We start from the raw sequence: 21,971 nt of genomic DNA on the forward strand, positions 1-21,971 counted from the left end.
GGGGGAAAAAAGAGCATAGTGACTATAAAACTATTCAAAATAAATAAAAAACTAGAACCAAAATACTCTTTGGATACAACTTTTGAAAATGAAAATTGGAGAAGGAACTATAGTATTGCTCATTGGAATTAGTCAACCAATTCTATGAATTCGTTAGCCCACTCCACTCGAATTTGATCAATATTTTATTTTGTGTAATCTTTCATCTTCTCTTTGCACTATAATAAATAAATGTAAGTAATAATGAATATTAGTCAATTGTATAATATAATAACAAAATATTCTATTTCAATAGTATTTATATACATCTTACATGAGTAGTTAACCAATTGATAGGTCTAGAATTCATGCAAAAGTCACGTATATATGTCATTACATAATATCCACACTCAATATTCGATGGTTGTTAAGGACACTGCACAAATTCATAAAATATAAATGACAAGATTAAAAGATATTGATAATTTAAATTTTCAATACAATATTATATTGTAATATTTTAAAGTAACTATCAAATGTAATATATATTATGTGATATTATTTTATAACTTACCTTTATAGATTTCCATGTAATCTCTTTTGGTTGCCTATTTTTGGAGGTATTGTAGTAATCAAAAGCCCTAATAAATAAATAAAATATTTAATAATAAATTTAAAGTAAAAATTAAATAAGACTAATCCATATCACTATTTAACTTACATTGCCATTAGACTTTTAATTTCGTTTCGTGGGGGTAGTCTAATTGGATCAAGCCAATAACATGTATCACGCAATGGATCAATTATTACTAGCATCCAATGAAATCTGCTGACCATAAAATATGATATTGTATATAAATTAAGATATTGATAATGTAATTAGTTAAATAAATAAATAAATCTTACCCAATATGAATAGGAAGCAACCAAAATTGTCTTGTTTCTGTGTCTTCCAAGCGATTTTCCATTGATATTGCATTTTGTGTTTGACACGAATCCAAAGCCAAAGTTGGATGAAAGAAACGAAAATATTGTGCTCGATTTGATTTTTCCAACTTTCGATGTAAGATCCTAAATATTACAATTGAATTTGTAAGACAAATAATGTTATTTTGTGCATGAGAATTATGTGAAAGGTATTTCTTTTTTACCTAATCCAAAATGTTATACAAGGAGCTCCAATCTCTGTCATGGTGCCAAGGTGAATCACATCTTCAGGTGAAATAAATAAGTATTGATCACTATCCAAAATTTCTGGGTCCATGGCAATACGAAATGTGTGTGAAGGTTCATAAAGTCGAACAGCTAGTAATACAGCTTTTACACTCTTTGGAGCATCCTTGGGCATCTCAAATTGAATTGGAGATTTTTACACTTCCTTTAAACTTGTGGAGGGTATTGAGAGTTTGTGAAGAAGAAGGTTGATCTTTTCCTTTACATGGCTCCAGTTGCGGTGAAAGACTATGTTGTTTATTCTGAAACAAAATGTAAAATTAATAATTGATTAGAAAAAAACATCATAAATTATATGTAATATTGGATTTAAAATTTAAAATTTAAAACTTAAAATTTAATGAAACCATTGATGGAGGAGGCGTTATTTTTTACTCTAATGCTCTTTGTTCTAATAATCGACTTTGTTGTGATTCGTAGAACCTCTCCATATTCTCTTGAACAATTCTTGCAATGTTGTTATTTTGTTCGTTTTTAAGATCTTCAACGAATTTCTCTAATTTCTTCAAGCGTTCATCTTCAATCTCTTCACGTTTGGATGATAACTGGGTTGACATCTTCTTTCCGGGTATAGGACCAAAACCTCGTAACCAACCATATTTTTCTTCGCCTAAAACTTGCATGTATATAGCAGCCTCATCCACTACTAGTAACAATCCATCTTCAAATTGAATGAGTTTCTCTTTTCGTAACTCTACCATTTCCTTCTACAATAACAACAAAATAATAGTGTAATAGTTTTACAAAATTTAGAAGGTAAAAATTCATAATTTTTAAAAGTCAAACATACATATTTGTCCTCGGCTATTCTGTGGGCCCACTCATTCTTAATTGTACAATGAGTTTTTCGAAACATTTCAATCTCTCCAAACTTCATTGTTTCTTGTTGTACTTTGTCATCCATTATTTGATTTAATTTCTGTAATGCATTTAAACAATTAATAACATTAAATATAATAAAATTACAATGATATTATGCCAAATATATGTTTACCTCCTCATGTAAATACTGAATAAATGACTTAGTTCCACCAGTATGCATAAATGAAACACTTGATCTATTTTTTGACCCTGCAATTGACTTTTTCTACAAAATACGGTTTTAAGAATTAAAAATTATGAAATGTGTACAAATAATTCAAGAAATGTAGGATACCTTCCATTATTCATTAGAGAAACATTTATTGCACATCCATTGCCAATCTTCATCTCTTAGCACCAATTTCACAGGCCGATTTTCTAATGGATTCTTACCTTCTTTGATGATATTCTTGTACTCTCTGTAACAATTATTACGATAATCTTTATAGCGCTCTTTACAATAGTGATTGCAAATAGTTTCAAGATATGGATCTTTTTTAAAATCCATCTCGAATACATCCTGCAAAAAGAATTTCAAAAAATAAATTGTCATGCAAAAAATATTATAAAATAAGTATGGTAACATAAACATACCATGATACGACCATATACGACTTTCTTATCTTCTGGAGGAACTTTAGCCTATCCACTATACTGAAGTGGAGCATGATGGCGTACATTTACACCAACAATGTTCGCAAATGCAGTGGCATGCGTCCCATGAACTCGAAGTTCTCCTTTTTATATAGGAAATCTTTAACAACCTCTGTAATAAAATATGACAATCATGACTTTTCAACCCAAATAACTTTTCATCTTTCATGTTAACATTCCGAGAAATATTTGCAGCATATCCACCAGGAAATTTTACGGACTTTATGAACGTACAAAATTCTTGTCATTCCTTCGCTAATAATGTATAGCATGCTACTGGTTTGAACCATTTGTTCCCCTTCTTTTTCATGTGTAGCTGCTTACGAATATTTAAATCTTGTCAATCAAGTCTTGCCTTTTCAGTATCTTTAGACTTCCCATCAATACTAAATATTGTACCAACTACACTATCACATATATTTTTCTCAATATGCATCACATCCAAATTATGTCTTAGTTTTAATTTAGGCCAATATTCTAACTCCCAAAAAATACTTTTTCGCCTCCAGTTCATGTTATTTTCATAACAGGCATCCTTCATTTGTTGCTTATCGTCCTTAATGATCTTATCATTTTTACCTACCCTGCATTTCCATACACCTTTTAATTTATCTAAGATTTCATCTCCTGTTAAAATTCTTGGAGGTGGACGCCGTTCGATTGTACCATCATACTCCATATCATTGCGCCATTGGTGGTTCGGACACAAATATCGACGATGACCCATGAAACATGTTTTTCCTCTTATTCGAAATGAAGATGTGTCATCTTCACAAACAGGACAAGCTTTATAACCTTGAGTGCTATACCCAGATACAATACCATATGCTGGAAAATCATGGATTGTCCACAATATTGCTGCACGCATTGTAAAATATTCTTTATCAATAATATCAAAAGTACGTACACCATTTTCCCATAGTTCTTTCAGCTCATCGATCAGAGGTTGTAAATAGACATCTATGTCTTTTCCTGGAGCACGACGTCCCGGAATCAATAATGACATCATTAAGAATTCTCGTTTCATGCATCTCCATGACGGCATGTTATATGGCATTAGTAACACTGGCCACATACTATACGAGTTTGATAAATCACCGAATGGATTGAACCCATTTGTTGCAAATCCAAGCCTTACATTTCTAGATTCTTTTGCAAAATCTGGATATTGTCTATCAAAATCCTTCCAAACCTCTGCATCTGCCGGGTGTCTAAGTACACCTTTTTTATCAACATGTTCTTCCTTATGCCACCTCATATCAGATGATGTATGGCGTGACATAAAAAGTCTCTGTAGTCGTGGAGTTATAGGAAAATATTGCATCTTTTTGTGTGGGATCTTCTTGCCTTTAGTTCCTTGGAATTTGAATCGTTCATGACCACATATAGGACATCTTTCAGCATTTTTACTCTCTTTCCAAAATAAAGCACAATCATACTCACATACATGAATAGTTTCGTACCCTAAACCAAGATCATGCAACATTTTCTTAGCGTCATAATAAGATCGTGGAATTTTATTGTCTTTGGGAAATGCTTTCGAAAGTAAGTCGAGCAACAAATCAAATGATTTGTTACTCCAACCACACATCACTTTAATGTGCATTAGATTAACAATAAATGTTAAGATTGAGAACGTTGTACATCCAAAGTATAACTCCTGTTCTGCTTCTGCAAATAAGTCAGGTAATGTATTCCTTTCATCATTGTGCTCATTTGAATCTCCAAGGTTCACAAAATCACTCTTCCTATGATATTGACTAGCTAAATCTTCTAATGCTGGTCTCATATCGTCATTGTCTTCATCATCATCACTGTCATATGGTATGTCCTCTTCACTGTTTGATTCTACTTCTTCTTGATCTTCGTTTACTTCTGTGATATCTTCCCCGCGAAACTCCCACATAACATATTTGGTAGAAAATCCTTTTACGAATATATGACGCTCAATTGTCTCTAAGTCATGATAATATAAGTTCATACATGAAACACATGGACATCGAATCTTATTTTCACCATTTAAATGCAAAGTAACTTAATTAAACTCTTAAGTCCATCAAAATACTCCACGGATAATCTATTCTTTTGGAAAATCCAACGTTTATCCATCATTTCTCTATTATCTTTCGAACAAGTAGACGATGGATTATACTACATTGAGAAAAATAAAATACTTAATTAGCCCTTGAATTGTAGTTATAGGGTAAGATATTATGGTACAAAAAACATGTATTCGATGCACGTATAGGGTAGGATATTAGTATAAGTGTTTCTTATCCTACTCTATTACATGCATATTTTTTTTTTATAAATGTGTTTAATTTTAGTGCCAAATAGACGCATATGTGTAAGTTTTTAATTGGTACATGCCATTATTTTTTTTATTTTTTTATTTAAAAAATTCATTCAAATATTAAAAATTTATTTAAAATCTAATAAAAAAAATTAAAAATCATTTAACAAAAATTATAAAATTTTCTTTTTAAAGGAATAAATACTAAAATTATTATTCATGAAACAAATTTAATTACTAAATTAAAATAAAAAACCAAAAAACTTTAGAAAATCCTACTATAAATTCAAATTTAAAATAATTAAATATATAGAATTATAAGGTTCAATGATACCAAAACTAAAATAATAAGCTTAAACCCATTAAGGGAATTTTATTCTAATCAGACACTAATGAGCTTAATCCTCTCAACTGCCTATAAATAAGGTTAGAGTATCACTTGTTTAGTGCATGCAAAATGCGACCTAATAAATCTCTAAAGAACTTAGGGCCTGTTTGGTATTGTTTTCTGTTTTTTTTTTTCAAAATTTTGTTCTCAGAAATGAGAACAGAAAACTGTTTTTGTAGTTTTCAAAACAAGAAGTGTTTGGTTAATGTTTTCTTAAAACAATTTTTTTTAGTTTTTTTTTTTAAAATCTTAAATAAAAAATTAACAAATATATTTACAAAGAGAAAAATATTTTAAAAGTTTGTAATAAATAATGAGATAAAATAATTTGAAAGAAAAAATGATGAAAAATAAGAAGTGAGAAAGTTAGTAAATAAAATTTGAGAACAATAGAAAACAACTTTTTGTTGTTCTCAAAATTTTATGTTTTCTGTAACTTTGTTTTTAAAAATTGTTTTCTAAAAACAATGCCAAACACTCCAACTTGTTTTCAAAAAACAGTTTTTAGCTTTTAAAAACAAAAAACAATTTTTTAGTTAAAATGCCAAACACCCTCTTAAGTTTTGCAAGTTCTTATTTCTTAATACAATTAACTCATGCATTAGGACTAATTAATAACCTAAATCCCGTACATATCACGTGTTTGATTTTTTTTTATGCTTTATTGGTTTATTTTTAATTGACAAAAAAAGCAGTCAACAAGTATTAAATCTATCTCAATTCCAGAATGAGTGACTACTATCTCAGTTTTTGGATACGTGAGTAGTTTTAACGAAAAAAATCTTGAATACTTAAACTAATAAAAAAATATTGGGTAATTTTTCTACAATTTTTTTTTTACAAACACTAGAAGATTTCTTAAATTCCAACTTTAATTAAAAAAAATTATCAAAAAGAAAGGAAAAATTAATAGAATGTCTCACAATAGTAAAGTTGATAAAGTTTGTACACAATATAAAATACTTTTTTAGAAAAATTAATAATAAAGAAGCTCATTCCACAATCGAAAAAATGTACCACCACATAATTAACTTTGAAATTTTACGAATTCAAACGGGGTATTTCTATCAATGGAATATAAAGTGTGTTATGTTATCTAGGCAAATAAGTAATTTTATTAAATTAATATTAAATCATTAAGTGGTCATTTTCCTTTCTCTAAGTATTTTATGTTTCTTTTTAATTTTATTTCTAAATTAAAATGAAGGGCTTCAGCCAATACACCTCATCCGATCGAAAAGCCCATTTCGTTTTCTTCTTTCTTCTTCGTATTCGTAGCTCCATCTCATTCACAAAGCCCTAGCTCCATCTCACTCTAATCTCTCTATCTCTCAGTTGAAATCAAACGCCAAACCCCATTATTCTTCCCCTCTCTCTCTCGTATTCCTGTCTCCCTCTCTCACTCTAGCTCTCTTTGTGTCTCTGATTCTAAGTTTCTTTCTTCTAATCCCTCTCTTTCTCACCCTTTCGCACAGCTACCATAGCCAATAAAGCTGAAAAGAAAAGCCCCATTTCATTTTCTTCTTCATATTCCCCTATACACTCTCAAATCCCTAGCTCCCTCTTACTCAATTCAAATTAAACCCAGACCCCATTATTCTTCCCCTCTCTCTCGTATTCCTGTCTCACTCTAGCTCTCTCTGTCTCTCTCATTCGAAGTTGAGGGTCCATGACTGATTTGATAATTGTTAGATGAATAAGGTTTTTTTGGGTTGTTGGATTTGATGAAGGCTGTGGCAGAGGTGCTTGGTAATGACGGGTTAGGGTCAGCCTATAAGGTCACCGTGGTCATTTGGGATGTCTGTGGCGTTCGACGTCGAGATAAGGTGGTTTGGTGGAGAGTGGAGAAACTGTTAGTCTCTGAGTACATTCCTAAAGGTAGATTTTATGCACGGTAAGAGAAATCTCCACATACACACACAAACACAAAATCATATTCTTTCACAGTCATTAATTTATTAATATACTCGTTCTAAACTAATCCAAGGAATCGCCAGGGGATCCTCTATACAGAGTTCTCAAACTACGATGGGGAAATCTGAAGCCCAGCAATGTCCTCTTGACACAGGTAAAGCTTGGTTTTTTTTTTCGTGTTCTATTCTTGGGTAGGCTTGAATTTGGTTTTAATATATTTTTTTTTTTGATCTGTTCTAGTCATAGAGAATTAATTGATTGTTGGTGAGATGGAGCCTATAATGGCATTAAGAATTAATAGATCTTGGCGAATCCAAAATGAATAGTCAGGATTTGAGTGGTAGTTTCCAAGAGAGATAATTGGTAGAGTTTAGTTTTAGTGGAGTTTGGGCAGCAACGTTGATGCTGATTAGTATTTTGTTGGGTTCAATTGTATTGAGAATGGTTGGACTGGTATTAGTGGTGGTGGCCATGAGAGAAAAAACAAATATTTGGATCGATTTAAGGCTGTGATACCATAACAGATATATGCAGAACCACTCTATATTTTATTAATAATGATCATATTTCAATGGATATTGTTTTAGTCAAAAAATATAGTAGGGAGTTCAAACCTGATATTGATATTTGGTACTAGTTCCTTCTATATTTGTTGTAATTGAAGCACCAAAAACTCTCCTTCTATCTCTATATCTCAGTTGAAGCACTTGAAATAGAGAGAAATAAATAAATTTTAAATAAACAAGCATATCATACAAGATAAGTGAACTAGTTACTTGTTCTTTGTATTTTTTTTTCTTTGATTATAGATTTCCATCAAAGAGTGTTTGATTTGTGTGATCAAAATGTCTGAAAACACCTAATGAATCTTCAAGAAAGTATAACAACATTCATAAGAAAAAAGAGATGTATATGTCTATGATCAATGTTTTTATTTCCAAGTTAATTTCAATGCATATTGTTTTAGTGAAATATGGTTCAGAGAATAAAAACCTGTTTGTCACTACCTTCTCCTTACACCCAGTTGAAGCACCTAAAGAAATTTTTTTAATTAAACAATCTAACCAATATAGTCATGATATTTAATCAGTATATGACATACATACCTCAACAAAATGTCGATGAACTAGTGAAAAAAAAAAAAGATACTTACTATATATATTAATTTTCTTAGATAGTATCTTCCTTGAAAAACTAAAATTTAAATTTCAAACTAGTTATTTGTAATTTTTTTAATTAATACTTTTATTTCCTATATTTGTGGCTGATTATACGTATATAGAGAGATATGTATATTATATGAAATAAAAATTTGAAAATATTAAATAGTTTTTTTATAATTAATTTTTATTATATTTCCCACTTTACACCGTTAGGAAAAATTAAAACTAAATTTACATTTTATAATTAATGGTTGTTGTTTCCTAAATATGTGATTATAGTTAAGGAAAATATTTTTTAATTATTAAAACACTGAATATGCATATATATAATAGGTTAGTTTTTTAAATTATGTTAAAGATATTTGTATTATTGACCCATACATAGGAATCAGTTTTGCTGAGTCATATATTTGAATTAGGTTGTAATCACTCTAACCCACCAAAGCAAAACTTGATCGAAACATAAACAAAAATCATGCACTCTCTCTCTTTGGGTCCGCACCCTCTCTCTCTCTCTTTAGGCTTTAGCCCACTCTCTCTCTCTCTCTTGATCATCTTCTTACTGAGCTCTCTTTCTTTGTTTGTGGAGAGAGTCACTCTCCCTATGGTTTCTCTCTCAAAAAGAATATATTCTTTGCTTTATAGTTTTTAGTAGGTGGGTTTGATTTTTTTATCTCTAAAGCTCCACAGAAGATGCAAAAGTTCTCCTCCAACTCCAGGCCATTAAACTCAAATTCCCATTTGATTTAAAGCTCTATCTTTTTTTTCTCTATCTCTCACTCCAAAATCAATCTTGAAGCTTGAGAAGAAGAACAAAGTATTCTTCTTCTTTATGCCTCTTACTTAGTCTTTTTGTGCTCTTTTTTTGGCTCTCTGGTGTGTATGTGTATGCATAATTGATGTTGTTTTTTCAAGTGCAAAACCAAGAGAAACTTATTGATAAAAACTACCTTAAGAGATGACTTTTCAAGAATTTCAAACTTCAAACCCTTTTCTTTGTGATTCAGGTGACATTCTTGGACAATAGATTAACTTAATAGACATTTTCTTTGTGTAAATGTGTGTCTATATATATGAATAATCCGTGTTTTTTTTCAAGTGAAAAACCAAGAGCCACTTACTGAGAAGAACTGCTTTAAGAGAGGTTTTGAGTTTTTTTCTCTTTGTGTGTCAAAATTCAGTTCTTTTGTGGGAAATTGGATGGCAATTCTATTAGTTTCTTAAAACTTTAATTTGATATTTCGTCATCGGTTTTCTACTTCTTCTTTCTATCTATGTAATGGAACAAGTGAGTGAGTATTTGGTAGCTTGGCTTTTAAGAAAGCTGATTTTAGGTGTGAAGTAGGAAGAGAATGATAAACATGAAGCCCTCTGTTCTTCAATCTGCATCTCACTCTTTCTATATTCTCTTTGATGCATTGGCAGCTTTCCAAATAAAGAAAAAGGTTAAGGAAGATGAGTTTGGTAGTTCTATGGAAGCATCAAACTGTGTCAAACAGGTATGAAAACCACTCACTTTTTCTTTTTATTAGCTCTTCATATCTGTCACTGAGCTCACCACTGCCATACTTCAAGCATTTATGATTGATACAGTCATCCATTATTTTTCTCATTGGCATGTTGGTTTAAAGTATTGTGATTAAGCTCTTTAAAGTTGTATAAGGATTCTAAACAAATTCAATATCTTGTGTACAAATTCTGCACCTTGAAACAAGATTACAAGACCAATTTGAAAATTATAGGTGGATGTAGTCCTCAGTTATAACCAAAATAGATCATTTGAACTGACATGCAAATATTTTATAAATGAGTCAAAGCACCAAAAGTAAAAGGAAAGATTTTAGATGTTTTTCTTAGATTAGTGGTTGCATGTGTATCTTATATTGGGGTTGGATGTGGTATTGGTACAAATGTGACATTTTTTTATTTTACCAATTTGTGAGAAGTAATGGATACCTCATAACCATTCCTTTCCTTTTTTGTTAGAGTCCAGTAATTATACCTCATAACATTGTCCTTTATTTTTCTTCATGCACTGTGTTCTGAGAGAATGAAATTCAGTGTCCCCAAACCTTGAATGTTTGTTATTTTTCTTTATGCTTTATATTAATTGGATGTTGTAATTCTTTGCAATTGTCCACAAAATTAATATTTTAGAATTCTGAATGCTTGTGTGATGTATTTTCAGGAATGATTGTTGTTGGAACTAAAAACAGCAATAAAATGAAAAGAGCCTTCAAGAGGGAGCATGAAGTGGAATTGCTGCCAACTTCTTTATATATGTAAATATGAACTAAAAGTACAATTTTTGACATGTGTATAGATTTTTGTATTATGTTTTATATTGATTTTGTACTAAATATTTTTTTTTTAGTTTGTATTTTGTTTATGTATTTTATAAAAATTAATTTTGATATTTTATTAATGTTTTTTTTTTGTAAATATTATAATAAAAAATAGAATTGATAAAATAATTAAATTAAAAAACTAATAAAATTATATATTAAAAAAATTATTTAATTTATTATTAATTTTGCTACCAAATTTTAGTAGCAAAAGTATCGAATTTTCAAGTACAAAACAAATAATTTGCTACTAATTTTGTGATTGTTTGCTACCAAATTGTGGTAGTAAAATGATTTTGGTGGATTGAAAATAAAATAAATTTTAATGACACAAATTCTTTAGCTACCAATTTAAATGCAATTGGCTACCAAATTATAGAATCAAAAAACCTCTAGTAGTCCCGTAAAGTGGTGTTTTAGCTACTAGATTTAATATTTTTAGCTACTAAAAAATTAGTAGCAAATAAGAATAATTAGCTACAATATTTTTTGGTAGCAAGAAACCTTTAGCGACGGGGTTTTAGCTACGAACCAGCTACCATAAAATTTTGGTAGCAAAAAGGGTATTAGCTACCAAAAAGACATAGTTTGCTACCAGTTCTTTGGTAGGTAAAACACTTTTTTTTTGTAGTGTATGGTCTGACACAGCTCATGAACGAGCTTCAAATTTTTGAGCCTATCATGGGTGGACCTAGTAAGGGAGGAGAAAATAAGACTACTACTATTGTTGCTGATCTAGCTAAGGCTAAAGCTTACCAAGATTCATCTTCAAAAGCTCGAAACAAGAGGAAAGGTGGAAAAAACAACAACCCCAAGCCTGCAAAGACGAGTGTACAACCTAGTGCACAGACGCCTAAGGGGAAGAACAAGAAAAATAAGAAAGGTAAAGATAAATGCTTTCACTGCAAAGAGAATGGGCATTGGAAACGAGATTGCCCCAAGTTTCTAGCAGCGACAAACAAAGGTAATGATTGTAGTTCATTTATCTTAGAAACATGTGTTTTAGTGAATGATAAATTATTTTGGATTATTGATTCTGGATCTACCAGCCATGTTTGCAACTCTTTAGAGCTTCTTGGATCGTGGAAGGAAGTGAACGAAGGCGGCTTAAAGCTCAGAGTTGGGAATGAAGCGTTCTTTAAGGTCCAAGCTAGAGGAATAGCTCGTCTGAAGTTCGATAATAATTACTTAATTTTGAAAGATGTATATTTTATTCCAGATTTTAGTAGAAATTTAATTTCAATTTCCATGTTGTAATTAGAACGATTTGTTATGACTTTCACAAGTTCTAATATATCTATTTCTTCAATGGCTCACAATTGTGTATTGCATATTTGGAAAACGAGCTTTATATTCTGCGACCTAACGAACCCCTCGCTCTTAACAATGATTTATTCAAAGTAGCTAAACCTAGGACCAATAAATGTTAGAAGACCGATAACTATAATATGACGTATTTAGGGAACTTGAGACTAGGTCACATTGGCTATGATAGGATTCAAAGACTTACAAAGGATGGGCCTTTGAGGGAACTCACCTTAGGTGAATTACTTGTCTGTGAATCTTGTCTAGAAGGCAAATTGACCAAGCGTCCATTCTCTGCAAAGGGTGATAGGGCCAAAGAACCACTTGGACTTATGCATTCAGATCTTTGTGGACCTTTGAATGTACAAGCAAGTGGTGGTTTTGAGTATTTCATCACTTTCATTGATGATTACTCTAGATACTCATGTCTTTACCTAATGCATAGGAAATCATAAACATTTTCAAAGTTTCAGGAATTCCTTGCAATGGCTCAGAACCAATTAGGTAAAACGTTAAAGATCTTGTGATCTGATAGGGGTGGAGAATATTTGGATATGCATTTCCAAGATCATTTAACTGAACTTGAGATGTTATCACAACTTACTGCCCTAGGTACTCCGTAACAAAATGGTGTTGCGGAACGCCAGAACAGAACTTTATTGGAAATGGTTAGATGCATGCTTAGTTACTCAACTCTACCAACTTTGTTCTGGGGACATGCAATTGAAACCACGAACAACATTCTCAATGTCGTGTTGTCAAAATCAATCCCCAAAACACCTTTAGAGAGCTGGAATGGTCGTGAACCTAGTTTATGCCATTATAGAATCTGGGGGTGTCCCGCTCACGTCCTGAAGAAAAAGGAGGGAAAGTTAGAACCGCGAACTGAGGTTTGCATGTTTGTTGGCTATCCCAAAGGTACTCAGGGTGGACTTTTCTATAGTCATTCAGAAAAGAAAGTGTTTACTTCTACGAATGCTACTTTTCTGGAAAATGACTATGTCCAAAACTTCAAACCTCGCAGCAAAGTAGTTTTAGAGGAGATGGTTAAAGAATTGACTCCAACCAGTGTTCCATCATCATCAACGCAAGTTGATGATGAAATTCCCGCTCTTCATTTCCAACTGACGCAAGTCAATTTAAATGAAGAAAGTACCACTGCTCCTGAGCAAATAGTCACGAAGCCTCGTCATAGTGGGAGGGTTTCTAGGAACCCAGTTCGCTATGGTTTGGATGGTGAAACCAATATGGTTGTTGGTGACACTAGTGATGATGATCTGTTGTCTTTCAAACAGAAAATGGCTAGCCATGAAAAGGAACTATGGCTCGAAGCCATGAAACAGGAAATGGAGTCCATGTACTCAAATTTCGTCTGGGATCTTGTGGAAGCACCTAGTGACTTTAGGGCCATTGGGTGCCAGTGGATCTACAAGAAGAAATGATGTGTTAATGGAAATATTAAGACTTATAAAGCTCGATTAGTGGCAAAGGGTTATACCCAAAGAGAAGGTGTAGACTATGAGGAAACTTTTAGTCTGGGAGCCATGCTCAAGTCCATTCGCCCTCCTATCCATAGCAGCCGCTCTCGACTATAAGATCTGGAAAATGGACATCAAGACAACTTTTCTTAATGGAAAGCTTGACGAAGTCATTTATATGGATCATCCATAACGATTTAAAGTAGCTGGACAAGAAGAAAAAGTTTGCAAGCTGAATAGGTCCATTTATGGACTTAAGCAAGCTTCTCGTTCTTGGAATCTTAGGTTTGATGAAATAATAAAAACCTATGGCTTTGAACAAAATATTGATGAGCCCTATGTTTACCAACTTAAGGCAAATCAAATAGTGGTATTCATGGTTCTTTATGTAGACGATATCTTGCTCATTGGAAACAATGTTAAGAAATTATCAGATGTGAAGAATTGGTTGAGCACTCAATTCCAAATGAAGGATTTGGGTGAAGCAAGTTATGTTCTAGGTATCTAGATCATCAGGGGTAGAAAGAACAATCTTTTAGCTTTATCTCAAGTAGCTTACATAGATAAAGTGCTTGAACGTTTCTCAATGACAAATTCCAAGAAAGGGCATCTATCGTCCCGCCATGGAATTCATCTTTCAAAGAAGCAGTCTCCCCATAGTCTTGAAGGGGAAGATGCAATGAGAAAAGTTCCTTACGCATCTGCAGTTGGAAGTCTGATGTATGCCATGTTGTGTACTAGACCAGATATCTACTATGCAATGGGAGTAGGGAGCATGTATCGGTCAAACCCAGGACCGGAACATTGGATAGCAGTTAAGCATATCTTGAAGTATTTAAGGTGGATTAGGGACTATATGTTTGTCTACAAGGGTGGTGTTCTGAACCCTGTAGGCTACACTAATTCAGATTTTCAGAATGATGTCGATGACAGGAAGTCTACTTCTGGAATGGTGTTTACTCTTGGGGGTGGAGTTATGATATGGAGAAGCGTAAAGTAGTCTACAATCTCATATTCCACCAAGGAGGCTGAGTATATAACCGCGTCAGAAGCAGCTAAGGAAATAGTCTGGCTAAAGAAGTTATATTCAGATCTTGGTGTTATTCCAGAAATGGGTAAACTACTTGTGTTGTTTTGTGATAATACAGAAGCGATAGCCAACTCGAAAGAACCTCAAAGTCACAAGAGGAGTAAGCATATAGAAAGGAAGTATCACATTATTCGAGAATATGTGGCCAAGGGAGATGTGAAAGTTATGAAGATTGCAACTGAAGACAATCTTGCTGATATGTTTACAAAGACACTACTAGAAGCTACATTTGATAAGCATATAAAGGAAATGGGATTAGTAGAATTAAGGCATTAGTTTCAATTAGTGCAAGTGGGAGTTTTTTGGGGTTTTATGCCCTAATTAAAACCCAATTTCTTTGTAATCTCATTTTATTATCAATAAAAGAATAGAAATCTTTTTTTTGACTTGGTCAATCACTTTGCTCGCATTTTTATTTTCATGATTATTTGTTTAATATAAACTTCTATTAACTCCCAAGCATACAGCTAATCGTATTTATAGTGAAGTAATCACATTGGAATATAAATATGATTATATGTTCAAAATAAGTTAGACCTAAGATTAGTTAGTGCACAGGATTTACACTGACTTGCCAATCTATGATATGATCTACCAACACATTATGGTGTTATGTTCTTTTATTGAACATTGGCAAAGTAGATAAGATCAGATGTATTTGTTACATCGGACAGGACCGATATTGACAGTTGATAAGATAAGTAAACATACCATTATTATCTATTCTAGGTTAATTCAATCTCAATTTTGAGTGGTTAGTATTCTAACTGATTGTACTATTTGAGTTCTTTGACTTGTTTGTAACCAGCTTACCTTACGGACTAGCCCATACTTACATCTTGGGAACTCGGTAGTATAATTGAGTGAGAGTATTAATCATAGACATGAACATCTATAGCTTCTGATGAAGAAGTGCAACGATGGTTTCCTTTTAGTTTGGTTCAAGGTGTTAAATGATAGAGATCTCATTTCAGTAATTAAATTAGTTTACTGAAATATCATTTACAAGGAACTAAGTGTTCTAAGGATAAAATACAATGAGGGGTAAAACGGTATTTTCGTTCCATCTCATTGTAGACCGTCTATAGAGGATTGAGTGAAAATTATGGTTGTAACAATGGATAATTAATATCGTGTCTATATTTGTTATAGAGCGTTCTATGAATTCAATAGTGCAATTCTGAGTCTTTAGTGGAGTCACGAGTAATTAATAAGTTAGTAAATTTATTTGTTAGATTTATGATAACTTATTGGAGCTTGATTTCATAGGCCCATGGTCTCCATTGTACCTTGGATAAAATCATCTAGATAGTCCCAGTTAATTGATTTAATTATCAGTTAGAATTATCAAAGTTGATCATGTCAATTTTGGATAGTTTCACATAGTTATTAATTAAGATAAATTGGTATCTAAATTAATAAATAAGTTTAAATCCAGGTTCAAATTATAAATAATTAAATTGATAAATGATTTAAATAATTATTTAATTAATTAAATCAATAGATAATAATAGAAGCCTTAATTTTAAGTCCAATGAGCTTATAATCAAATGAGAAATTTCACAAGCCTAAAGCCCATGATAATTTTGACCTAGGGCCTCAAATTGGCTATTATTTTATTGATTTTTTAATTAAATTAAATTAAATGGCCTAATTGAGTCTATAAAAAGGAGTGCAAAGTGAGAGAAGAAAACACAAGTCACAAGTCAGATTTTCTGATAGTTTTTAGATTCTCTCTAAACACAAGTCCTTTTCTAAGCCTCTTTGTTATTTTTTCTTCTTCTCCTTGTATCTATCTCATGTGTTGAGAATTGCCTACTCTAGTCTAGGTGATTCCAAGGATACTTTGGAAGATTGTGAAGATAATTGAAGATCGGTTCAGTTTCTTGATAATACTATGCGACAGAAAGAGTACAAGTGTTAGAGAAACTGAAGGAGGGACTCATTCATTCCGTTGCATATACTGTAAGTATTCTTATCATTGTTTCTCTTTGAATTAAATTTTAGTAACATGTTCTAGGTTATCTCATATTAATTTGTTTAATATTAGATCTACATGAAAATAAATAAAGATCCTGTATAAGTTTCCCAACACGGCCCGCCTAGGGAACATTGACCTAGAATGGTTTTAGGGCTTGGTGAGGGTCAGGGGTTTGAACCTAGGCGCTCGGGACGAATTCTACTACCTGGTTTAGTATAATTCGAGGTCCCTGAGGCTATTATTTGTTCTCTAGGTATTTATTTGGATTATAAATGATGGTTACCCATTGACACTGTGACTAGGTTATTGTTAAAACTCAATACTGAGGATTGTGCTCGGGACCGTTCTTAATTCTCCATTCGAGATTCGAGGTAAAAAAACTGCACCCATGTGGTTATGTTTGGGACTAAGGTTCCCTGTACCTGGATATATGTGTTATGTAACTGTATTATTATTATGTGAAATGTGAAAGTACAACCTAAGGGAGTCGGGGCTGAGGATTAAAGCATTGGACATGGCTCGGCCATTGCATTTCGGGGTCAGCTAAATAAACAATGGACTCGGCCTAAGCGAGCCGGGGTCAACTTAGTAAACAGAGGGCTCGGCCTAAGGGCACCGACCTTGAGCATTTGTATTGTTGGTTCAAATATATTCTTGAAGATGCATGTTTACTATTATTAGCTTGATTATTATATTCTGTGGAATTTCTGAATGACTGTGTTAAGAATGATTGGATGCTACCACTGTATATGTGTTTCCTGTTTATGGTTTTCTTGATGGGCCTTGGCTCACGGGTGCTACATGGTGCAGGTAAAGGCAAAGGTAGGTTGGACCAACCATGAGTTGGAGAGCTCTGGGGTGAGGTGTACATAGTCAGCTGCTCGTCCGCTACATCCAAGGGAAAGTACAGGAACAAAGCCCTAAAACTTATTTCTTGCCATTAGAGTGGCTTTTGGTTGTATTATCTTTTGGAGATTGTAAATTATTGCTTAAACCTTATTTTCGGGATCCAATGTATTAAACTTCCGTTTTCATAAAAATTAACCGTTTATAATCAAAATATTTTAACCCTAACATGATAGTTGACTTTAGAAACACATTATTGTTCAAACTACTTGATTAGCAAGTCTTGCACTATTTAAAAATACACAGTGTAACGGTCTTCGTTATCCAAGTCATTACAACTTGGTATCATAGCGGTCTAGGTTTAAGGGTTCCTAAAGACTGGTTGAGCATGTACACTCGCCACTAATGACAAGCTCGACTCAAGGTTTGGTAAATGTATATATGTGACTGCATGCATAAATGCTTTAATGAAATGTAAATGTTTTAATCTGTATGATTAATAGGGAGCATGAGATACTGATAGGGCCTGGCCCTTGACTGCTATGTGATTATAGTGAGGCATGCTGATTAGCATTGCTGCTACATGTGAATGAATGTTTAATAGCTTGTTTGCATCTTGGTTGCATATGGTTGGTTGAGTGTGATGATGGACTATGGAAAGAATGTTAACCTGTCATCATTGCTTCACTTCCGAGTTGTTGATTGCAGATAAACTTGGATAGCTATGCATCCAAGGCGATCAATACGACTAACCGGCACAGGGTCTGAGGCTAGAGATAATGACCATGGCCAGAACCCTTCGCCAGTCCCTGAGAACTGACAGTAGATACTTGCTGATATGCAAGCCTGGTTACAAAGTCAGGAAGAGTAGATCCATCTCTTGAGATAGCAGGCTCTATCAGGGAGTGTTGCACCTATTATACCACCTGTTGTGGCATCAGTTGTACAACCACCTGAGGTTGGGAATAAGTGGGAGAAAATTTATTTGTGGTTCAGGAAACAACACCCTCCAACCTTCGAGGGAGGACCAGATCCACTGAAGGCTGAACACTAGATGAGTATGATCACCTCCATCCTAGATTTTATGAGGGTGGAAGGTAATGACAGGGTGGCCTGTGCCACCTATATGCTTCGAGAGGATGCCCGTATTTGGTGGGAGGTGGCATCACAGACTCAGGACATTACTGCTATGAGCTGTTATGGGTTCAAAGACCTGTTCATCCAGAAATATTATAGCATTGCCATCAGGGCAGAGAAGGTGAATGAGTTTGTTGGGTTGGTGCAAGGCAGCATGACAGTTACTGAGTATGCCCTGAAGTTTGACACGCTTGCAAATTTCGTACCAGATTTAGTGCCTACTGATGCAGTTAGACAAGATAGGTTCATTTGAGGGCTTAATTCTATGATAGCTCGAGATGTGAGGATCACGTCAGTACCTGGGGGAATGACCTATGCCTAAGCTGTTGAGAAGGCTCTTACCGCTGAGGAGGTAGAGAATAAGATTTAGAGGGAGAACGCTGCGAGACGGGATGTTCACAGGGCAGTGCCTCCATACTCAAGCTCTGGTAAGGGCAGAGGCTTAGTGATCTGAAGAGGAAGACCCCTGAAACTTTAACCACGACTGGTCCTGATAGGAGGGGTTGAGGGTGCTCACGGTGGTCGCCAGGGAAGTGGTGAGACATAGAGAAGTTATATAGAGTGCACAAGATGCAGAAAGCGCCATCTGGGTGAATTTCAGGCAAAGGCTTGTTATCTATGCGGGGTGGTGGGACACCTCAAGAAGGATTGCCCAACAATGAAGAAAGAACCAAGGAAGGTGGACAGCTTGACTCCAGCTCGAGTGTTCACCTTGACCTAGGTTGAGGCAGAGGCTAGTCCATTGGTAGTGACAAGTCAATTTTCTAGCGCCGTCTCTTCTTATACTGTATTGATTGACTCTGGTGCTACACATTCATTTGTTTCTGGTAAGGTAATTGATAGATTGTGTAGATCTAGTGAGTATTATACTGCAGGGTTTGGGACTATACTGCCTACAGGGGAACTAGTAGTTTCTAGGAGATGGATTAGAGCACTGCCAGTGATGGTCATTAGTAGGGAACTATCAGTAGATTTGATCGATTTAAGTATGGATGATTTTGATAAGATTCTAGGGACGGATTGGCTGGTACTACTATAGCAAGAAGAAGGTGGTGACCTTTGAGCTTGAGGGTGAGGATCCCTTTGCTTTTTGTGGGTGTTGTGCATGGACCCCACATACCCATGGTATTAGCATTGAGGGCTAGGGACCTATTATAGGGAGGATGTATAGGTTTCCTAGCCAGTGTGGTGGATACCACCAGAGTTATGCTAGCACGGCCGGAGAGACCAGATTGGTATGCGAGTTCTTGGATGTGTTTCCTAAGGATTTACCAGGATTGTCGCTGCATCGGGAGATTCAGTTCATCATCGAGTTATCACCAGGTACAGAGCCAGTGTCGAGGGCACCATATAGGATGGCTCTTGCAAAACTGAAGGTGTTGAAGATACAGTTGCAAGAGCTTCTTGATTTTGGGTTTATCAAGCTTAGCTTCTCGCCACAAGGTGCTCCTATTTTGTTTGTGAAGAAGAAGGATGGGACTCTGAGAGTGTGTATAGACTATAGGGAGTTAAACAAGTTGACCATGAAGAACAAATACCCCTTACCAAGGATCGATAACCTATTTGATCAGCTGCCGGGATAGACGGTATTCTCGAAGATTGATCTTCGATTTGGTTATCACCAGCTGAGGATCAAGGACGAGGATATACCAAAGGCGACATTCCAAACAAGGTATGGGCATTATGAGTTCTTGGTCATGTCGTTTGGTTTGACCAATGCCCCAGCATCATTCATGGGCTTGATGAATAGGGTGTTCAAGGACTTCTTGGATCAGTTCGTGATTTTCTTCGTCGACGACATTTTGGTTTACTCCAGTTCAGAGGCAGAGGCGGTTAGGGATTGGTCGAGGCCAAGGAACGCATCGGAGGTTAGTAGCTTCCTTGGATTAGTGGGTTATTACAGGTGATTCGTGGAAGGGTTTTTGACGATTGTCGCATCGATGACAGAATTGACACGGAAGAATCTGAAGTTCATTTGGTCAGACAAGTGTGAGAATAGCTTCTAGGATTTGAAGCGACGACTAATTACAACTTCTATGTTGAGTCTTTCTTCGAAGGGAGGGAAGTTTGTGGTATATTGTGATGCATCAATATTGGGATTGGGATATGTGTTGATGTAGAATAAGAAGGTTATTGCTTATGAGTCACGACAGTTGAAGGAATATGAGTAGCGGTACCCTACTCATGAGATGGAGCTGGCTGCGGTGGTGTTTGCACTAAAGATTTGGCGACGTTACTTATATGGAGAAAAGTGTGAGATATACACCGACCATAAGAGCTTGAAGTATTTCTTCACCCAGAAGGACTTGAATATGAGGCAGAGACGTTCGCTGGAGTTGGTAAAGGACTATGATTGTGATATCCTAGATCACCCAGGGAAAGCCAATGTAGTGGCAGATGTGTTGAGTTGGAGGGGTCCGTGATAGTTATTCAGCTCTACACAGATATCAATGGAGTTGGCAGAGGAGATGGCTAAAGCGAGGATAGAGCTGATTGTGGGTTGGTTGGACAATATTACCTTACAATTGACCCTTCTTGAGAGGATAAGAGAGGGTCAGATGGATGATACACAGTTGTAGGAAGTTAGAGGGAACATCCTAGCTGAGGTAGCTAAGGACTATTCCATTTCAGAGACTGGTTTGTTATGATATAAGGATCGGATTTGTGTCCTGAGAACTATGAGTATTAGATGAGAGATACTCAATGAATACCACACTACACCATAATCACTCCATCCAGGCACCACGAAGATGTATCAGGATCTACAGAATTTATATTGGTGGCCTGGGATGAAGAATGATGTAGTGGAGTATATGGCAAAGTGTTTAACGTGTCAGCACGTGAAGGCTGAGCACCAGCGACCAGCGAGGTCGCTACAGCCTTTGGGTATTCTCGAATGGAAGTGGGAGGACATTACTATGGATTTTGTGGGAGGATTTTCCAGGACATTGGGGTTACATGACTCGGTGTGGGTGATAGTAGACAGATACACCAAGTCAACACACTTTTTACCAGCAAGCTGAGCCCTAGATTCATTGGACCTTTAGTGCTCGGGACCGTTCTTAATTCTCCGCTCGGGATTCGTGGTAAAAGAACTGCACCCACGTGGTTGTGTTTGGGACTAAGGTTCCATGTACCTAGATATATGTGTTGTGTAACTGTATTATTATTATGTGAAATGTGAAAGTACGACCTAAGGGCGGCTCAGATACTAGGTGCCGGGGTCAGCTAAATAAACAATGGACTTGGCCTAAGAGAGTCGGAGTCAGCTTAGTAAACAAAGGGCTCGGCCTAGGGGCTTGAC

The 21,971-nt window shown here is 34.8% G+C and overlaps 1 protein-coding gene across 1 annotated transcript; it reads right to left on the reverse strand.

Moving 5' to 3' along the window:
- Positions 1-3,067: 3,067 nt before the first annotated feature.
- Positions 3,068-4,633, reverse strand: LOC133810687 (uncharacterized). Its single transcript, XM_062246078.1, has one exon. The coding sequence runs from the start codon at positions 4,631-4,633 to the stop codon at positions 3,068-3,070; it is 1,566 nt and encodes a 521-aa protein (XP_062102062.1).
- Positions 4,634-21,971: the final 17,338 nt, after the last annotated feature.

The sequence above is a fragment of the Humulus lupulus genome, chromosome 1 (genome assembly GCF_963169125.1).
Source record: "Humulus lupulus chromosome 1, drHumLupu1.1, whole genome shotgun sequence".
Classification (NCBI taxonomy): Eukaryota; Viridiplantae; Streptophyta; class Magnoliopsida; order Rosales; family Cannabaceae; genus Humulus; species Humulus lupulus.

What these genes read in the sequence shown, in the direction of transcription:
- LOC133810687 (XM_062246078.1), bottom strand. Translation starts at nt 4,633, where the DNA reads ATGTGGGAGTTTCGCGGGGAAGATATCACAGAAGTAAACGAAGATCAA.